At 31.5% G+C, this 21,545-nt stretch overlaps 1 protein-coding gene across 1 annotated transcript; it reads left to right on the top strand.

Moving 5' to 3' along the window:
- Nucleotides 1-2,846: 2,846 nt before the first annotated feature.
- On the top strand, nucleotides 2,847-21,172 carry LOC131848477 (cyclin-dependent kinase 11B). Its single transcript, XM_059198356.1, has 12 exons — nucleotides 2,847-3,089; nucleotides 4,469-4,618; nucleotides 4,912-5,726; nucleotides 5,827-6,051; nucleotides 6,146-6,353; nucleotides 6,578-6,749; nucleotides 7,082-7,264; nucleotides 18,854-18,998; nucleotides 19,333-19,454; nucleotides 19,706-19,930; nucleotides 20,183-20,401; nucleotides 20,945-21,172. The coding sequence occupies exons 1-12, from the start codon at nucleotides 3,013-3,015 to the stop codon at nucleotides 21,149-21,151; spliced, it is 2,748 nt and encodes a 915-aa protein (XP_059054339.1). The 5' UTR covers nucleotides 2,847-3,012; the 3' UTR covers nucleotides 21,152-21,172.
- The last annotated feature ends 373 nt before the right edge of the window (nucleotides 21,173-21,545 follow it).

Here is a 21,545-nt window from a genome sequence, read left to right as displayed (position 1 = left end):
GTTTTAATTAGGCATGTTATTCTAAATTCCAAATGCCATTTATTTAGTCTACTATATTTTTTTCCTTCTTTATTTTCCTAATTCTAAAGTATTGAAATGTATATTTAAAATAGATTAGGTAAATTTAAGTTCAAAACCTATTGTACTGATTTTAGTAACAGATCTTCCCACCAACCCAATGTTATTGACAACAAAGGACACTAGTAAGCCATAAAAAAACCTATTCTTAAAGTTGAATATAATTTTACTTACCATTGTCTTTTGATTTGTGTGCCACCAAGGCATCAATAATATTGATATAGTGTTCAAATTTAAACGACCCAATATTGTACAATATTGTAATTATGTATTAGAATATAATTTCTATAGTAGACATTTTGGAAACAACATACTGCACTAAAACATACTATTCTGCTTAGTAAATTTACACATGTGAAAGTAAAGAAAACGTTATAATAAAAATAGGAATAAATAAATAATATGTATTAAAACAAAATACTTTTTAATTTTCTATAGGTGGAATAGTACGTCAAAGTCACGAAACGTAAATGTCAATTTGCACAAACAGCATAGCTGTATAGACATGGTTCCCTTTTCCTTTCCTTTAAAAGATAAACGGAACCAACAAAATATATACACTCTTTAAGTCAGGAGAAAAAACTGTGGTAGGTAATTATAGGCCTATATCTATCTTACCAGTATTGAGTAAAGTGTTTGAAAAAATTATGCTCAATCAAATGCTGCAACACTTTAAAGTAAATAAACTGCTTCACAGTCGACAATTTGGTTTCACGGCCGGTAAATCAACTACTGATGCCGGTGTAGCTCTCATTAAATATATATTTGATTCTTGGGAGAGGTCTCAGGATGCAGTCGGTGTATTTTGTGATCTTTCAAAAGCATTTGATTGCGTTGAACATGAAACACTTTTGCTCAAACTTGAACATTACGGTATTAGATATGAAGCACAAAGCATGATGAAATCCTATCTAAATAATAGAATGCAAGTTGTCGAAATAAATGGTGTAAAGTCTGAGGGAACTAGTATTAAAATGGGTATTCCTCAGGGCTCTATTTTAGGTCCTTTCTTATTTTTAGTTTACATAAATGATCTTCCTTATATGGTAGAAAAGATAGCTGACATAGTTCTGTTTGCTGATGATACTTAATTAGTATTCAAAGTCAATCGACATATTGATGATTTGGACGAAGTAAACGGTGCTCTTTCTTATGTTTTAAAATGGTTTACGGCTAATAATATGTTACTAAATGCAAATAAAACTAAATGTATCAAATTTACTCTCCCCAATGTAAGGCCGGTAGATTCAAAAATCACGTTGGACAATAAACCTATTAATTTTGTGGATGATACTGTATTTCTAGGTATCACATTAGATTCCAAGTTGCAATGGGGTGCTCATATTACTAAATTAGCGAGTCGACTTAGTTCTGCCGCTTATGCGGTAAGAAGAATTAGACAATTAACAGACGTGGCAACGGCTAAACTTGTGTACTTTAGCTATTTCCATAGCATTATGTCGTATGGTATTTTGTTATGGGGCAAAGCAGCTGATATAAATACAATTTTTATTTTACAAAAGAGGGCCATTCGCTACATTTATAGCATGGGTTCCAGGGAGTCTTTGCGACAGTGCTTTAAGGAATCAAATATCCTCACCGTTGCTTCTCAATATATTTATGAAAATATCATGTATGCCAGGAAGAATATAGACAGTTTTAAAAGAGTTAGTGATTGCACTAATAAAAGCTTACGTAACAATAACAAACTGATTTTACCTAAATGTCGTTTGGCTAAAGTTAGTAATTCGTTTTATGGCAATTGCGTAAGGTTTTACAATAAAATACCAGAGTCTGTTATAAATCTGCCAGAAAAAAGATTTAAATGTCAAATAAAACACTTCCTTTGCAAAAAAGCTTACTATAAAATTGAAGAATTCGTTAACGATAATAATGTTTTTGTAGAAAAATTTTAAATACATAGCACTGACAATATTATCTGATTACACTAATAATGAGTGCGTAGCGATTTCTATGTTGATTGTCGCATGCCTCTTACTTGTTACACTGTAATTATTTATATAAAAAAAACATCTATTAAAAAGAGCAACACACAAGTTTCTTGCTCATTCTTCTTGTGATGAATCTGCATTCCGAATGAGTGGTAGAATCAAAATATGACTATACAAAAGTGCTTGTAATGAGTTTATTTGAATAAAGATTATTTCTATTTCTATTTCTATATTCCATCACAGATTAGATAAAAAAAAAAACCAAGAAATTATACAGTTAAACATACTCAATTTCCACTTTATACCCTATATGTGTCGTATTACAATTTACGTTTATCATCATCATCATCATCATCGCAGCCCGGAAGACGTCCACTGCTGGACATAGGCCTCCCCCAAAGATCTCCACGACGATCGGTCCTGCGCTGCTCGCATCCAATGCCTTCCAGCGATCTTGACCAGATACGTTTATAATGCTGACTAAATTGAATGAAATAGGCGATAAAGAGATGAGCACTTCGACAAAAAGTCTGCTTATAACACACCCGTAAATCAAGAGTGAAATGAACAAACGCGCACATGTATAGTCACAACTTAATACTTATGTTTTATAGATTTCACCTCATTATATTATTTTTCTTACAGCCGTAAATATTTTTTTTGAGCATTGCAGTTGTTAGTATTGATTATTTTATCCAAAAAAATGATTTTAATACAATGTTTTGTAGCATGCTTTTTTAAAAAGTACAACATTCGACCGTTAATGTATGATGCTTTTTTTTGTTGAGAAAACGAACACAATTCTATAAAAGAAAATGGCGTCTTTTCGTGCATGTTTCTGCAAAGTTTAAAATTTTATTAATTTTACTTGTATTCATTTTATCATTTTAATTAATGTGTAATTAGTGATCATTGTGAAAAACCCTATTCCTGTTTTTGTTATTTTAAGTTTCATCTTTTAGCTCCACACGGTATTTGAATCATGAGTAATTACGATGATGATCAAAGTGAGGATGGTGAATTAGCACGCAGCCCTGTTCAGGACGAAATGGATTTCAGGTGAGAGTAAAACTATACGTAATAAAACTATACATAAAAATATAGTGTAATTTTCAAACTATATTTTCCTACTTTACAAGTACATGCTATTATACCTTAGTCCTGAATGAATCAGCAAACATGAATGTTTGTGTAATTGTCTATTTTCATGAACTGAATACTATATTGTCTGTGCATACCCATTAAAGTATACTGACTGGTGTTTTTCTACTATTTGCTTAATGGACATCTTAAACTAAACAATAGGAAAAATGACAAATAAGTTTTCCAAATCCTACAGCAAATTTTAGTTTGATTTTTATAAATGTTTGGTATGTAAGGAAATGTAATGTATGATATTATTAACATACAATTGCTTACTTAATTTAAATAATAATATATATGAATTTTAACTCTGTTAGCTCTATATCTGTGAAGACAGACCAATGTCTGTTTTCACATGTAGTAGTATGGTTGATTTCTGAAGAATATTTCTATATTTATTAAGTATGTTATGTGTCATACAAATATTATAAAATATGTTTCTAGTTTTTTATATATATCTTGACATATTACTTATAAGCTCTGATGAACTGATTCATTATTATTGAACTAAAAATCTTGTATACTTATAATTATCAAAAACATCTGTTTTTTATGTATTGGTAAAATTGCCTATATAAATGAATAGCACCACATATCACATTATTATATAACTCACATGATATACCACTCATGCATTGTCATTCCTGTGGACTACCATAGTCCTCAAGATCTAAGTCTAATCTAAGTAGGCCTCACTCTGTGATTTCATTGCTTTATCTCGGTCAATAGATTCAGCTTAAAAAGCAAGCAAAGGTGTAATAGGTGAAGCTGGATTATACTGGTATGCAATAAGAAAAGGACTTTTTGCAAAGTCTGTCTTAGTAAAAAGTTGAACTATTGATAAAAAGAGGAGTCTAAGAAGTAGATGGATCTATTTATAAAGCTATTAATGGGTTTTATAATCGTATATGTTGTACAGCTTAGGAAATGAGTGAGATTAACTTTTGTTTCTATTCCATATTTATGACTTTAAATCTACATTTGATGCTACTTATATATTGACATAATAACCCCTGTCTCATGTTGCAAGCAGCCGTACGGCAACATGTGTGAGAATGGACCAAGAGTGGTACGTATGTTAATATCACCTCTTAGCAATAAATGGGCATGCTCCTAACATACTTGTACCTTTATCTCTAACATAATGTGTGCACCAGCTCTGGATGCAAGTTAACAATACATCAACTCTGCCATTACAAAGACAACACAAGTGTTATTTGATTTTACAATTTCGCCTTGTATCTTTTAGTGGACTAGTACTATTACTATTAAGGTATTTAATAATCTGGTTACAGTTTGTCGGATGAAGATCGTGATAATGCCGACTCTTTGGTGATCAAGCCACCTCAGGCTGTAATTAACACATCACATAAAAGGGGTCACAAGAGGTCCAACAAAGATAGATACAAGGATGGTGGCAGAAAAGAAAAGAAACATCTTTATAGGTAATATGATTAAATATTTATACATTAAAAATAATAATGTATTAAATATTATTTGTATATCTATTTACTAATTACGCATTGTAATTTAATAATTATTGTAATAAATATTTTATTTTTACTATACTACCCTATTGAGTAGCTATTCTAATAATAGTGATTAGTAATATTGGATTTCTTAAATTGTGTACCATCCATACTACTTTTTACCTATAACAGTTTATTCACTTGTATATTTACTTAAATAAATATAATAATAGTATATTACATATTCACAAACTTACCATCATCAACAGGGAACGTGATAAGGCAGATAAATCTAAAAGGGATTTCACCAAAAATCCAGACCGGGAAGACATGACCAAAGAATATTATAGAGAAAAACAATACTATAAAGAAACTTATCGAGAAAAAGAACCTTATAGAGAGAAGGAAGTCTATAAAGAATCATTTAGAGACAAGGATGTTGCTTACAGGGAAAAAGAAGCTTATAGAGAAAAGGATGTTTATAGGGACAAAGAAATGTACAGGGATAAAGAGACATATAGAGATAAAGAAGCTTATAGAGAAAACAAAGATATTAGAGAGAAGGAATTATATAGGGAGAGGGAAATCAGAGAAAGGGATATGTATAAGGACAAAGATATGTACCGAGAAAAAGACTCTTACAGGGAAAGAGAACATTATAAAGAGACATATAGAGACAATACTTCATTCAGAGAATCAACTAGACCCCGAGAAGCATACAGAGATAAGGAAATATATAAAGATAAAGAAGTTCAACGAGAACGGGATATGTATAGACAGTACAAATATACTGAGGCTGAACGAAAACGTATTGATACTGAAAGAATAGAATCAAGACTGAGGTTATTAGCAGATGAAAATAGTACCAATCAAAATAATGAGAAAGAAAATAGAGACAGATCTTCAGGGGATAAAGAGTTGGAAGATTTGAGATCTAGATTACTTAGTAAAAGGAAATCTAAGGAGTTACAGACCCAAGACACAAAAAAGCAGTCAAGCTTTATGGAAAAAGAAGGAAGATCAGATCGCCACTCATCTTTGGATAAACATCAACAAGAGAGAAGAAAAAGATTAATAGAAGCAGGTGAGTGTAATAATTACTTATTTTGACAATAATATAAATATAATAATTACATGTAGGTAAGTAGGTTTAATATTTTAATAAATATGAACTGACATTTCAGATCGTGAAATGGAGAAAAGGAAGTATGAATCGCGCCATGAACTTGAAGCTAGGCGAGAGGAACGTCGCCGTCGAGGCAAAAAGCGCTCAGTATCACCCAATGATCCATCTACCAAAAAGACGAAAACTAATCATTCTCCTAATTATGGTGATTCAGTTGTAACAGTATCTGATGCTAGTGATGTAGAAATGAAAAGTGAATCTCTACATTCTGAACCAGAGGAAGGTTAGTGAACATTATATATTTTTGTACTTGTTAAATTGGTTTTCATAAATATTTTATTTTAATTTCGTAAGTAATGATACATTTCTCATTTTAGGTGAACATTCCAACACTGAAACAGACAGCTCTAGTACAGACTCAGATTCAGATGCAGATTCCAAGACTGAAGAAGAAGAAGAGAATAAAGAGGAAGAAAAACAAAAGGAAGATGAAAAAGAACAAGTAACTGAAAAATCCAAACCCAAATCAAAATCTCCCACTCCCAAGTCAGAACGGGGTACCCCATCATCCCATGAATCGAGAAGGTAAACTACATTTAGTTATGAAAGCTCTTTACACATTATCAAATCTTTTTGTTTTATGTCTGTTTTCGTAATGGTAGTAATATTGTTATTCTTGTGGACAAATCATTCCACAATGTGATAAATATCTGTGATAAATAACAAACAATTTATCAATCTATTTAAAATAGAATTGCTAAGGCATTCAGTATATTGTGTAATTTAATATTTAAAAAATATGTTTGCAGATCACATTCTAGATCTAAGAGTAGAAGCAGATCACATTCCTTTTCTCCCCCACCTCCTGGAGAGAACGGCAAACCTGCTGCTGAAGAAGAAAAATCTAAAGAGGATGATGAGAAAACAAGGATTAGAGAAGAAGCTATTAATGCTCTGCCTCCTTATTTTCCAGCCTTACAGGTAATAAATAAGTTCTATTTATTCTCCAATTTTGTTAATTCAATACAATTTACAGTTACCTGTCTTTTATTATTTTCCTTAGTTATTATTGTTTTTTTGTTCTATAAATACTGGTGTCCAATGTAATTTTATACTTAATATTAGTGAATCAGACATATAACAGGTAATAATTGTCAATATTATATTAATTGTTGGCCTTGGTTTTTGATGGAGGTAAACCTGCAACTTCGATGATGTTATTCTGACAAGCTTTCCAAATGGCCACATATGCTAAGAGCTGCTGTAGCTCTTTGTTATAATTAAACATGTTGTTAATTAATTTAATTTTATAGGGTTGTCGATCGGTAGAGGAGTTTCAATGTCTCAATAGAATAGAGGAAGGCACATATGGAGTTGTTTACAGAGCCCGCGATAAAACTACCGAGGAAATAGTCGCTTTAAAACGACTAAAAATGGAAAAGGAAAAAGAAGGATTCCCCATCACATCATTGAGAGAAATTAATACATTGCTCAAGGTAGGATCACAATCAAATTTTATTTTCTATAAGCTCACTTGAGCCATCACATTGCATCACCGCTTTGTAATTTAAGGTACACTCGTTTTATATTGTAATGTAATAAAAACAAGAAACGCAGCTCGATTGAGCCGCGAGCCTGTGAAGCACTCGATGGCTCATGTGTTTATTTCATTTAATTAATGCCTTGTATTTTATTCCTACAGGCCCGGCACCTCTTACCTGCAAGAGGGTTGTGCTAGAGGTGTGACCCAATTGCAAGGGTTAACAACTTCGATACACGGGCGGGCCTAAGTATCTTATAAGGAATTTATTCCAGGGGACAATCCCTCCAATGCTTTCTCCTTATCACATGTACGAATGTGATATTTATTTGACATATTTTATTTATCAATCTTCATCAAAGTGAGTTTGAGATGGCGATGCAAACGGTTCGATCTATTATTATGTCCCTAATAATGTACAACTGGCTACAAGAATGACATCTACCATCAGTAAGAGGTAATGTTTCGAGTCATTTTCACTAATGTTATTGAACTTACAAGTTTTTATGAATATACTATAACAAAATACGAGATTTTCACGTATTTAATTTCCTTAATGATACCAAATATCAAGGTATAATAAAAAATATAGAGATAAATTTTGTCCTCACAAGAAAATCTTGTATTAATTGATTTATGGTACAAAATTATAATGTGTATTATTTGGCAATTTTGGTTTTGTGAAAATGGCTCATTCATATTATATAGTTAATGATATTGTAGTAGAAATATTACATAAACTATATAAGTATACATAACGCATGACACAAAGGTTTTGAATTACCTAAATAATGGTACCATATAATATTTAGTGCATGTTAACAACGTTTATTGTACTTAAGTAATATTAGTACCATATTTCTAAAATGAACCTTCAGTATTTATAAAACATTAAGAGTTTACGAAATTATGCTGATTGTCTAAGGTTGTAAAAAAGACATTATACTACATAATTTGAAATTATTTATTATGTTATTATATGGAAAAATAATTGCAAATATACTTAATTGAAATTTTGTTCCTTGACTGTGTGATAGAACAACATAATTTTTTATCTTTTATCTAGTAAAAAGAATAACAAAATTTCATTTAACATTATAATAAAAAATCGACACAAATAATTAATCATATATGGTAAACAAACAACTAAATGGCGCGTTTTGCTTGTTTCTTTAATATTTGCGGCAAACATTGAAAGCTATCGGGTAAAATATTTTTATCAATTTATTCTTCTTATCTGTTTGCGGGACATACTTGCGTAAATTTTTGAATTTTTAACACTCGTTGCGGTCCAGTTATGACTGGAAATTGTGATTTCGTATCTAGATACCGCATTCGGAAACATAGTTCGAAGGTCAAAATTATTATCACTATTTATTTTTATACGATTATACATCCCGTGACATTTACGTATCCAGTCACATTCTATGGTATGCGTGATGCGTACGATATGCGGTATTTTTAATATTATGACACTAGTGACCCGTCCTGGCTTTTTTTAAATCTATACTACCGCCCATGTGACTTTCTGGTAATGTTGATACATGTAAATGATGGATTTTTTAAAATCCGTTAAACGTTTTTGATTTATTTATCAGAAACAAAAAAGATCTTTCCTCTTTGTAATAATTTTTTAGTATAATTGGAATGGCAAACGAACTGAAGGCGAACGGAATCGAAAGGCTGATGGTAAGTGGTAACCATCTCCTATGTACATGAACAGCGCTACTGATTACTGACCACAAGTTATCCATATGACGCCTATGATATCCCACATTTGTTGTCGTTTCTGAGGACTGAGGTGTTATGTCTCTTTATACTGTAATTTCACTGCAATATCTAATCTTTCAACACAAATACAGTTTACAAGCTGCTTGGTGGCTGAAATTGGTGAGACTGAGGTACCCATGCAGACCACTTTTTGTAATATATACTTCGGTAAAGTTTAGATTGATAATGGAATTACTAATACTATAACTTGAAGATAGAAGTAGTAATATCAACATTTTGTAGTTAGTTTTGTTTGTTTGTGTTTAGGTTTGTATATATAGTAATAGTTAGTAAATTTCCAATTGAGCCAGTATATATAATACTTCATTCCATATTTGATTAAGACATAACGCACTATGGACATTCCTGTGACGTCCATCTTACGCGTTACCATTCCTGACTCCCGAGATTTCGAGAAACTTCCCGAAGATGCCTTCGTACCCTGTAATCTCACTGCACCTTTTAATCAAAACACAGCTTACAAAGAAGCTACTTGACGACTAACTTGTCTTCTGATTATCTATAATAAATAGAATAAAGCAAAATTATTTTCATCTATCTCTTTCTCTTCTTTATTTCTAAGCCGATTTCCACAATATCATTTCGAAAATTTATTCTTATACAAACACTCTTGTAAAGCCAAGATGGGTCGCTATTAGATCGTTATCAGGTCGCTGGTAGATTTGATATTTTTAAACGTACTATCATTGAATTTGATGTTAAAACTGTTCTTTTCGGGTTTATTTTACTTTAAATTGAAGAAAAAGACACGAGTCTATATTATTTTATTCATGGTGTGGCATCAGTCCACTTCCACCAACTGTAAATACCCTATATAATGTTACGTAAATTTTAAATATGTATATTTATTTAGAATGATATGTACATTGATCAGTCTGTTTCCCGACTGCACAAAGTTATGCTACATAATGTATGTGGCCGCATTATATTTAAATATTAATGTGTTAAGTTAAAGGATATAAATATATTCTTTTATAACAGCTTCATATCTAATGAGAATACTCCAAGCTCTATCGGAACAGAATGGTTAATGAATTCAAATAACGACAGAAAACATTTCATCCTTCGGCAGTTGGCTGCAAATTTGGCTTTCATCTTACCTTCGATGAACGTTTACTGAAAGAAGAAACAGGTGGCCATTGGTGGGCCAATGTACGAGTGCTTAAACTTGTAAAGGTTAGACCTGACTACGATTACAGTTATTACATACGCGGATGTGAATATGATTGCGCGACGTGAGAGAAATTTCCAGAAGTAGTTAATATCGAATGACATGTTTTGGATATGATTCTATTGAATTTAATAAAATGTCCAGAGATAATAAGGATGAAACAGGAATGCACGATGTGAAATATCATCTAGGTAGAAAAGTGACGATAGATGTGTGAAGTGAGAAAGCAATGCGTTAGTAAATTTTCAAGAGGTCACAAAAAAATGGATAGGAATAGAAAGTGCACAAGTCAGAAGCAAATTAAATTCTATAATATTACAACTATTATACGTGCGTTCAGATTTAAAAAAGTAAATTCCCCTTTATGCATTTAGTCTTGCATTTTGTGCGTATACTATATACATACAAAGTAACAGTTTCTGTTTGTGCAAAATATTTCTTTTATCGTCTGTGTTTTAATCATTTTGAAATATTTTTGTATACTCTTTTCGTTTTTCCGTATTTTTATATGTTTGGTTTGACATTTCGATAGGATATATGGATTTGAAAATAACTTATTAAATTTACTTTTCACACAGTATGTCGGTGTCTGTTCTAGTGATAGATAGATAGATTCTCGCACTTATTACTGATAAATAATGGTTATCAATTTTGAATCGTATTTATTTGATTTCTGCAACATTGCATCAATCTAAATTAGAGTCGGCACTTGCAGTTTTCAATACCAAATTTCATATTAAAACTGCACTAACATGAAGCCAGAAAAATGTTTGTCTCTGTCGCTCTGTCTTCTTTAATAACTTGTTTCCATTTCCATTCCAAAAGATTTGTTTACTGATCTCAAATTAAATATATTGAATATAGCAATAATGCCAATATATAGTTATTTAGCGTTATTAATTCCATTAAGCCATTCAAAAACCATAAGATGTACCTTTTTTTTTGTTACTTAAATTTAGCTATGTTTCCACGTGTACAGTAATTCTTGTGATAGAATAGAATAGGTTTGTGGTTCTAATTCTTTTGCGGGCGCGTCGCATTGCATCCAGTTTTTTTTTTACTAGTAGTTAAGCCTTGTAAAGCTTACTTGGGTCAGTTAAAATTTCCGTTTCAGTATTTTTTATATAGCGCTGATCGCATAATACCATTTTCAAATATTCTTTTCATATCGTTGTTTTAATTTTTGTAATAAGAATAGCAAACTTACTTCTGGTAAGTAATAACCATCGGATGTATACTGGAATAAAGTCGCGGTTATCACGTTATCGTATATTATGTGACACTCGTGATGCAACGTCATGCGTTGGCATTCCGGAATATTAAGATATTGTTCTTCTATATTCTGTAATTTCACTACTTTGTCTCCACGCATCAACCAATACAAACGTCATAAAGCAAGCTGCTTGGCGGCTGAAATAGGTGACACTAAGATATCCAGACATCTTTTTACAAAGTCAATTTTGGTAAAATAAACCTTTGTTTCAATGTCTTTAGCTTTCTGGTCTTTTTAGTTTAGAATTTATCGATTTTATAGTTCTCATTTTTAAGTTGTCTTGTATAATTGATTAGGTCCTAATAATATAACGTGTATATTTTATTTACAGATGATCAATTGGTTTCTGTTTTGTAAACAAACTCAGCGTGTTTATTATGTTTTGGGTATTTTTTCTTTATGACGAGTTATGTCTATCGTTGATTAAATAAAAATAACGGTGTGTTTTTCGTGTATTTGCATGTGTTCAATTCTGCTTAGGTTGGATAGCGTCGGGACTCTAAAAGTAGCTTGTAGAAATACTCCACTCTACCATGGATATATGCTTTTGAAGCGACTACATACTACGTCCATCACTTGCTTGAGCTTAAAATGTTTAGTAATTGGTAAATATGAGCCGTGTATAACACTTCGAGTCACTTCACCACCATTCCCTTCAGCGTGACTACTGTTAAGCTACAATTTACAGGGACATCCAATTACGCAGAAAATAACGCTTATAAATATATGTCAGAAGATATTATAAAAATCACAACGAATATTATTGTCAAGAGGAAATCGGAAGAGTATGAAGAAATAACCATAAGGGCTTCCCTCGAAAACAAACCAAGGAATAGGAGTATATACATAAATGGTAAAGTGAAACTGGACAGCTTATAAAAGGACATGAAATTTACCTTGCCTATATAATGATGTCTATATTATAAGTAAAAACACGCGTTATATTATTTATAAAGATTGTATTTATCATTACGTCCAATGTACTAAAGATATTACGTTCAGTGTACTAAAGATAAGACATCTATAATGAGAAATTTGTACAAATTTGTTTTTAGGTAATAAATTACACCAAGAACAGACAATAAAGTTATATGAAAAGAATTTAGTCGTATAATGAAACTTTGTCAGGATTTAAGCAACGCTGTGGTCTTTGTCTGCTGTCTATTACGAACTAAAGGAAATAGTTGTTACAATTGTGTTATTTTGTCCATACTGACCCAGAATTGAATTTAATGACTTATGAATATAAATTGAAGTACGGAAAGGTATAAGACAGTGATGACGTTCTCTGTACCGATACAATGAATAATTTATATTTGAATGGTTAAAAAAAACCTGACAATTATAGATGGTGAGCCCTCGAAGACCACATGCATAAGCGAACTGTAAAGTCAGCCACGAACAAAATGAAGGCGAAAATAATTAACCATCAGTTTCGCTGAAGTAACTCCGAATTGGTTACAATTGCCATAATTAAAGAATTGAAAAGATTAAAAATGAATGGAAATAAGAGAGATCCTTGTACAGACGTTTATTATAGCAGGGCGCAGTGAGAAAAATGATAATAAAACAATTATAAAAAAGAACTCTCATATTTTAAATATGGATAAACGAGTATAAAAACTGATAGTGACTTTTATTGTGGGTCAAACAAAAAGAAAAAAACTTGCTCAAGAGCAAGAAAGAAGTCAAGAGTATAAAGAAGGCATATTAAATACTTCGCATTATATTTGTTTTTAAAGGTGTTCATACTACCAACAATATATGAACATTAACAAATTTAAATTGAAAAGAAATTTTCTTTTTTTATGTCTGTTAACAGATTCTAAGTAATTTTAAATTGGCCCGTCTTGAGTTCCTACCGCATACGTGTACAGTACAATGATGAGATTGTTACATTTCTCGATTTTAAACTGTAATTCTCAACGCCTAAATACGCTATAGATGAATGTACGTGCAAGTGTGGACTCTATTTAAGTACACCGTCATCATTATTATTCAATATAAAACGACTATTACTTAGACACAAGAGTATTATTACACGTACTAGAAATAGGGTCTTGGTATTAAGAAAAATACTCGAACTAAATTTTAATTTGTAGAGTATAGGTTTCTAAAAAACTAGTATTTAGTAAAATCGTTCCGTAGCCTGAACATATAAGTCCGATTTTGGCTCCCCTTGTAAAAGAAATTGAATTTATTTTATTTTTATTGCACAGCACGGCATCGCACTATGTAAGGGTTCACTTTTACCTTTTTCGTTCAAGACCCTAACAAAACTCACGTAACTCCGTCGAAATTTTTGAATTTATTTTTAAGTATTATATTGCTTTTATTGCTATTATTAGTATTGTACGTAATTATATAGATAGATTTTATTATTCTTTTAGTTTTACAATTTCAAATAATTTTGAAATTGTAAAATTGATATTTTATCTTTGAAAATATATATTTATTTACGTAGTGGGTACGTAGTTAAATCAATTATTGTCAAATCATTGCAGAGAACATTCAGATTTCTCGTTAAGTTGAATCTAGTAACATCAAATCTTTACATACATTAACGATATGTGCATAAATAAAGTGTACTTAAATTCTTTTAGTCATCGGCATTAACGTGGAGAAAATCCACCGTTGAAACCGATACTGCAGGACATCTTCTGCTAAAGACTTCACCATATTCCTCCTGACTGCATAGCAACTAGGTAACGGGTCCGCGGAGCAATCTATTGTTATTGCCCGCGTAAGCAGGCCCTTCTTTTTTCGAGTTCGCTCGCGACCAGGGGTCACGCAGTACCAACGTGGCAATGGGGTCAACCAGTATGTCAAATTGCACTTCACGCGATTCTTCTTGGAAACCAACGCATTAATTACTACTCAATTTGCCACAATAGGCTATTTGGTCTGACGCGTAAACCATTTCATTGTTATTCTTTTAAAAAGCGTAGACGACAGGTGCGAGCCTCCAGTGCGGCTTAGCGGCCAGGACGGTTAACTCTTTATAGTCCTGGCGTACGCCGGCCCACTTAGCCGGACTATTTGCTAACAGGTAATAATTGTTCATACAAGAACATTACCACTAGGGGCTAACTGACCTGACTTTATTTTAATCTTCATCCATTTTAAAAAATAAGTTTATTATTATTTACCACTAGATCACAACTTTATTATTACTATTAGGATTAATATGGAATCTATCACTTCTAGGTAGGTTATCCACCTCACCGGTGTCAGCAGACATGGATTTTTATGAAGGTGACATGTTTAGGTAACAAAATTATTCACATTTGCGTAGTGTTTTACCAATTCTGAACTTTGAAAACTTTTGTGTCATGCTCTTTTAACTGTTGGTATAGTAAGTTTTTGAAAATAGTAACCATATGCAACTTCGTGCTTGGCTCTCACTACTCGCTTGGCCCGTGGGAGACCGGACACTCTTCAAAGCATTCGTGGGTTGTGGATAGTGTAGCTGGAAAACTAAGGCTGACGATATTCAGCAGGTCAATCATTAGGTTGGTGGAATGCGCCTAACATTCCTATAAACTCCGATGTGCTCCGTTAATCGCATTCTGACAGCCTAACGACTGATCGACAGTATGTCAACGGCCCAAGAACAAGCATTTTGTTAATCCATTGCGGCCCCACGTACTATGTACGTAGTTAACGAATGTAACGATTTCTTATTTTATGTTACTAAATGTGTTGATACATTTCTTATTCTCAGAAAAGTTAATTTAACAGCAGTGCTTAATTAGATTTATAATAATACCAAATTGTGTTACGTATTATAATTTATCAATCTATCTAATAGCACTGTTCTTGAAACCTCTATTACTGATCAAATTCATTGCTATGTTTTTATATTATTATATTATAGTACTAGTACTTTTATTATAGTACAGATATTGTTAAACTTTAATTAAATTTGACATTTTATAGAAAGTTACACATATAATATAGTAATGTATGTGATCCAAGTCTAGAGTTGACATTACATGAAATAAAATAATCTTTTATATGTAACATCGAAAAGAATATTATGCAGGCATATCATACAATAGCAGATCATATTGTGACTTACATGTAATATTATTTAGAGTAGAACATCGGTGACACTTGAAATATCTAGTTCATTTATTACTGTATTTTTAACAGTTTTTTTGCTAAAACATCATAAGTATATATTTAATTTATGATATGTTGAAAAAAAATTAGAAATGTCAATTAATATTTGTAAAATAGACTTTTTTTTGTATCCAGTACATACTGTTACAAATTCAAAGAAAGTTTTCTTGCCTTTTAATCCTACTCCGTAAGCTGATTGAAATATATAAAGTTAGTAATTACTTCGTAATTACTTATGTAGTTATGGTTCTGTTTTGTTGCGTGTGTTGTAGTAAAATATATAATACAAATTTGCAGTAATGGTACTTAAAATAATTATCATTGTATAATTTACTCTCTTTCTGTCTACAAACTACTGCTATAAGTAGAAACAACCACAGATATAAGTAATATTGCAATCACATGTGCTTAATTTGTCATACTTTGACTTTTATTAGGCTCTATATTATCTGAATATCCATTCTGTGTATTTATATCGTTAATTTTGGAAAAACTTTGAAGGTTAATAAACAGAACAGCGCATGCTATTTTAGCGCAAGTTAACGTTTGATACGTATAAATAAATAGCTTTTGTAACAATTAAGCTCATGCAACATTAATTGCGTCATGGTATTAAAAAATTCAGGTAAGAAAATGTAATTTACTGTAATGTTTGCATATAAATTATGGTACTTGCGTCATCTGTCACTGTGTATGTTCGTATTATTAAAATAATTTCTTCTTTTTATACACATTTTTTTTTAAATAAATCTTCGTCTGGTTTCTTTCTCGAAAATAATCTATGGCAAACCCCACAAAAGAAACATCAAGCGATTAGATTTTTTTCTTAATGAAAAAATATTACTATATAATACGGAGTTAACTCTGAATGCATTTCTATAATTTACTGTTTAATTTCTTTACGATACAGCTATGCCCAGTATTAATGAATTTTACTTTCAATACTTAAGCATAGAAAACTATTCTACATAAATGAAATTTGTATCGCCATCTCAGAACTTGGTATGATTGACACTTTTCGGTAAAATAACACTCGATGTTGTTAACATCTATAATGCATTAGAGCATATATGAGCGAAGTCTGTGTAAGAAGTTGTTAAATTTGCATTTTGTCAAGTTCTATGCACTCTTTCAATGTGTCATAGACGATGTTTTTTATCTATATGAGAGTTTTACCGGTGACCTATATAACTACTTGTAGAGTACACTCTATAATAATCAGGATGGTGGATATTATTGTTTTATTTTATTATTTATTAGACTTGTAACAGCTCTCACTACAAATAATTTTTAGCGAGGCCAATTTAGTTCAAATCACCTCTAAATATATATACAGTGTAATTTTATGAGAATAGGATTGGAATAGATTGCGGAGAACTTGACTAGCAAATATGATTTTATAAAAACATGGAAATGTAAAAGTTTTCTTGATATTGTCTTATATTTTGTTGTCTTGTGTGTGACCCAAGTGAATTGTGTCACTTGTACAGTTTGTAATTATAACAACTTTTATTATTACTTACGACTTAGCATTCATTTACTTCTAAATGAACAATAACAATAAACAGATTACATTTCTATGTCTAAATACATATACAGTTTAAGGGAAATTACAGAAAAATTATATTCTGACTATTAAGTCATTAAAATTAAAACGTTCATTAGAACGTTTTTATAATTTTTTGTCTCCATACCTATGGTATGCGTGGAAAAATATTAAATCAGTACAATTTTGCATTTAAACCATAGGAATAAATTAAGTTATTTTTATTATTCTCTTATAAGCACTGGCAATGTAAGTTTGAAAAAAACTCTAAACAAATATTTCTACTGTATATTGTTTTAAAAGATTTTTGTTATTTTCCTGAAACTGTATTCTGATTATAAATACAATGTTTGGACGGTAAATTATTTTGATCAATAAGAACAATTATTTATTCTATTATATATTCAGGTTGAATATTTTTTACTATCGAAATTAATAATGAATATGAGTTACTGTTATTATATTTACCTGTACGTTGCTTTATCGAAAAGGATTATTCATGTAAATATTCTGTTGGTATTTTATTGTCTCAAATAAGTTCTACTCCTTAGAATTCATATGATTGACATGAATTCTAACGCGCAAACGGAGTTTGAGATAATAGTATGAAAAATCGATATTTCAAGTTGAGTTAAAATGTTTTCAATCAATTTTCGCTATCGGATTTATCTGTAAATAATTTTACTGTCATATTTTATTTTACTCACAGCTTTTTAAGCCATAATATGCCTTTAGACTTGTTTTAGTTTATAAGGTATGTTATTAACTCTTCATCTTTTGCACAAATAATCAACTTGTTTAATTGGTAATTTAGACTTTTGGTGAAATTGTTATTTTTTAATCAAAATATATTCTTCAGAGAAACTTATTTTTTTAAAATTAATACACGGCGACATGTAAGCCTTATGACCATTGTCATTATATACTAGGACAAATTGAACTACAGAAGTTTTGGTTGCATTCATCACATACGAAGTCAAGTATTTCGTAAATGTGTGTAATTTATATGTACTTGTATCTTTACATTTAAAACAAAAATGTTTTAAAGTGAATTTACTGTTTCCACCGTAAAAATATTGAAATTATGAGATACTGATTTACTGATGTTTGTATTTGTGTACCAAATGTACAACAATACAAAATAATATATTGTTTCACCTTTTTGAAGTATACATAGTTTCACCAAAGGTCAATAATGTGCTATTATTATTCTTTCAGTATGAATAGTCCTTTTTGAGAATACCTGTGTCTTAAGTTTACTGAGACATATTATAACTAATTTGTATTACAGTAAATGTTGTACAAGTTGATACCGATTTTTGTAATATATTTTATTATTATATATATATTTATATGTCCATTTTTACAATGAGTCGTAGTCATATTATAGTGACGTACAGGAAGATAAAACGTAAACAATTAAGCGTTCGTACCACAACCTAATTTGTGGTCAATGGTGTACAATGTGGTATTTTCTATCAATGAAACTTTGCATATTTTAATAAAGTCGTGTTTTTTTAGGAATTATAATGATATAGTGGTATTCTGTAGAATTTTTAAAGGGATTCAAGAATGTAGTGTATTGACTTCACCATATTGTCCATACTAACAAGAAGCACAATCTATTTTCTTGTTGTAGGGCCAGCACCCGAATATAGTGACCGTGAGAGAGATAGTAGTCGGCTCTAACATGGACAAGATATTTATTGTAATGGACTATGTAGAGCATGACCTCAAGAGTTTGATGGAGACTATGAGAGGGAAAAAGCAGGTGTTTCTACCAGGTTTGTTTTTAGATATTTTAAATTACAACAATGAAACTGTTTTTACGGTTAAATGCTTGCTTGTATTGTAATATTTTCAATTTTCGAACATTATTCCGCATTACTTTCCTTCAGAACATTGATAATATGATCATTGTCCCTGTTGTACAATGAAATTAGGTTGTTAAAACGATTATAAAATAATTTTGTTAATAACCAACATTTTTTGTGTATTTTATTGCAATTACAAAAGTCTGTGAAGTCATTACTCAGTATGTATGTAATCTCTGGATATCCGGCTCTAGATATAAGTTTCAATATTTGTGTAATAAACGTCTTATTTTTTTTATTACAGGAGAAGTTAAATGTTTAATGACGCAGTTGCTCAAAGCGGTTCATCATCTTCACGACAATTGGATATTACACAGGGATCTCAAAACTAGCAATTTACTACTATCGCACAAAGGAGTATTGAAGGTAATTTATTCTGCTGAAGACGTAAACTCTGTTAATGTGTAAATTTATCTAATAAAATAAATACAACTAACTATATCATGAATAAGATAAACTAAACGAAAATACCCGTATATACCATAAACTTTTCAAATATGGCTCCCAAAGCCGCGGATGTTTTTAGACAATATATATTTATAATAAATGTCATTAATATATTTTGCAAGTTATTTAATCTGAATTGTAGTAAATTTCTTTTGTCTTTTGTGTGACAGGTGGGTGACTTCGGTTTGGCCCGTGAATATGGCTCTCCGCTAAGACAATACACACCAATAGTAGTGACGCTGTGGTACCGTGCACCGGAGTTATTACTCTGTTGCAAGGAGTACTCGACACACATTGACATGTGGAGTGTCGGTTGTATTTTTGGTGAATTTATCTCGATGAATCCTCTGTTTCCAGGGAAATCGGAAATAGATCAATTGAATCGTATTTTTAAGGTAAATTTTATTGTTGACAATTTATTTAATTTCCATATAGCATAAATATTTTCATCAGTCATTGTATTTTCTTTCGGCTCGCTATTAAAGTCGTCTACGACTGAAACAAACAAATATACAGGGAGCTAGTTGTTTAGGAGACGTAAATATTGTGTATCACAGCCCATAGAAAATAGTCAGTCAGTTAAAGATTTCGGTATAGTGACGGTAATGTTGAAATTATAATTGAATAATAATTTTATGTTGTTGCAGGACTTGGGAACTCCATCAGAGAGTTTATGGCCCGGTTATAATGAATTACCTGCTGTCCAAAAGATGACGTTTGCTGAACATCCTCCCGGTGGAGTACGTAACCGTATTGGACAAGATCTCTTGTCTGAAGCCGGAATGTCGTTACTACAAAGTTTTCTCACTTATAATCCTACCAAGCGGATAACAGCGGACTCGGCGCTGGAGCATGCATACTTCAAGGTGAATATTTTTTAAACCAAGCAATTTGTAATCCTTACTAAAGTGAAGTTGAATACATATGTAACTAAGAATGAGATACATATGAACTGTTTTGAGTCTATTCCAATTTGATCAGATTATGATCAGATATGGTTGTAGAATTACTAGATACAGAGGCGTTATATTAGTATTACAGTCTTTATTTGTTGACTTATGAGTCATTGCTGGTCATATTTATGGAAGATATTGCGATTGTATGTAGGTTGTTTTTTAAGTTCTACTCCTCGATATTGTACATGTAGATTATTCATTTCATTCATGCTGAAGGCCTCGGTGGTCTAGCGCTTTAGCACATCGCATTACTTCCAATAGCACGGGTTCGATTCCTCGCACTGTGAACTGTTAGTTATTTTATTTTTGGTTATGAGAATTATAACTGTAATTGGTATGACATTGAATTATTTAGATACTGATCTCCGATCGAGTCCAGTCACCTACTTATATTATATCATATATTTTATTTTAAATTTGTTGAAGAATAATTGAATATCTATTCATTTTCAGGAGCATCCGGTAGCAATAGAGCCGGCCATGTTCCCCACATGGCCCGCCAAGTCAGAGGGTAATCGCCGCACCACACACAGCCCGAAGCCGCCGGCGGGTGGAGCTGCCTATGCGCAGTATTCGCGCGCAGACTCCGACGAAGCTCTTGGTTTCCACGTACAACAACGTTCCGTAAACGTTGCTCCGGGATTCTCTCTTAAATTTTAGTAGTGAAGCCACTTTTACATTACGACGGTAGAATGAAACTAGTTTCAGAATTTTTTTTGTGTCATGAATCGGCTATTTTTAAATCTATGTAGTTAAATTAAAGGACCAAAATAAGCAGAAGCATTTACCTTGAAATTTATCACGTATACACGATGAGGTTACACTTTATTAAAATATCATAATATCATCGTGAAAACGGGAGGGGACAACTGTGATGCTAACAATTCAGCTATATTCATGAGTCTCGTTCGCACATTCTAATAAACTAGCTTCGTAAAAATAGTTGAAATAATGTGAATTAGGTTTTACTGTAACCAGCTCAGTGACTCGAAACCAATCTAATCGGAATCAAATCAATTATATATAATTGTAATCTTTAATGCTGTCGTAACTA

Source organism: Achroia grisella, unplaced genomic scaffold (assembly GCF_030625045.1).
Source record: "Achroia grisella isolate CSIRO2021 unplaced genomic scaffold, CSIRO_AGI_Agris_v1 utg558, whole genome shotgun sequence".
NCBI classification, from domain to species: domain Eukaryota; kingdom Metazoa; phylum Arthropoda; class Insecta; order Lepidoptera; family Pyralidae; genus Achroia; species Achroia grisella.
The sequence above is the reverse complement of the archived record's forward strand: the minus strand, read 5'-3'. Positions and strand labels throughout refer to the sequence as shown.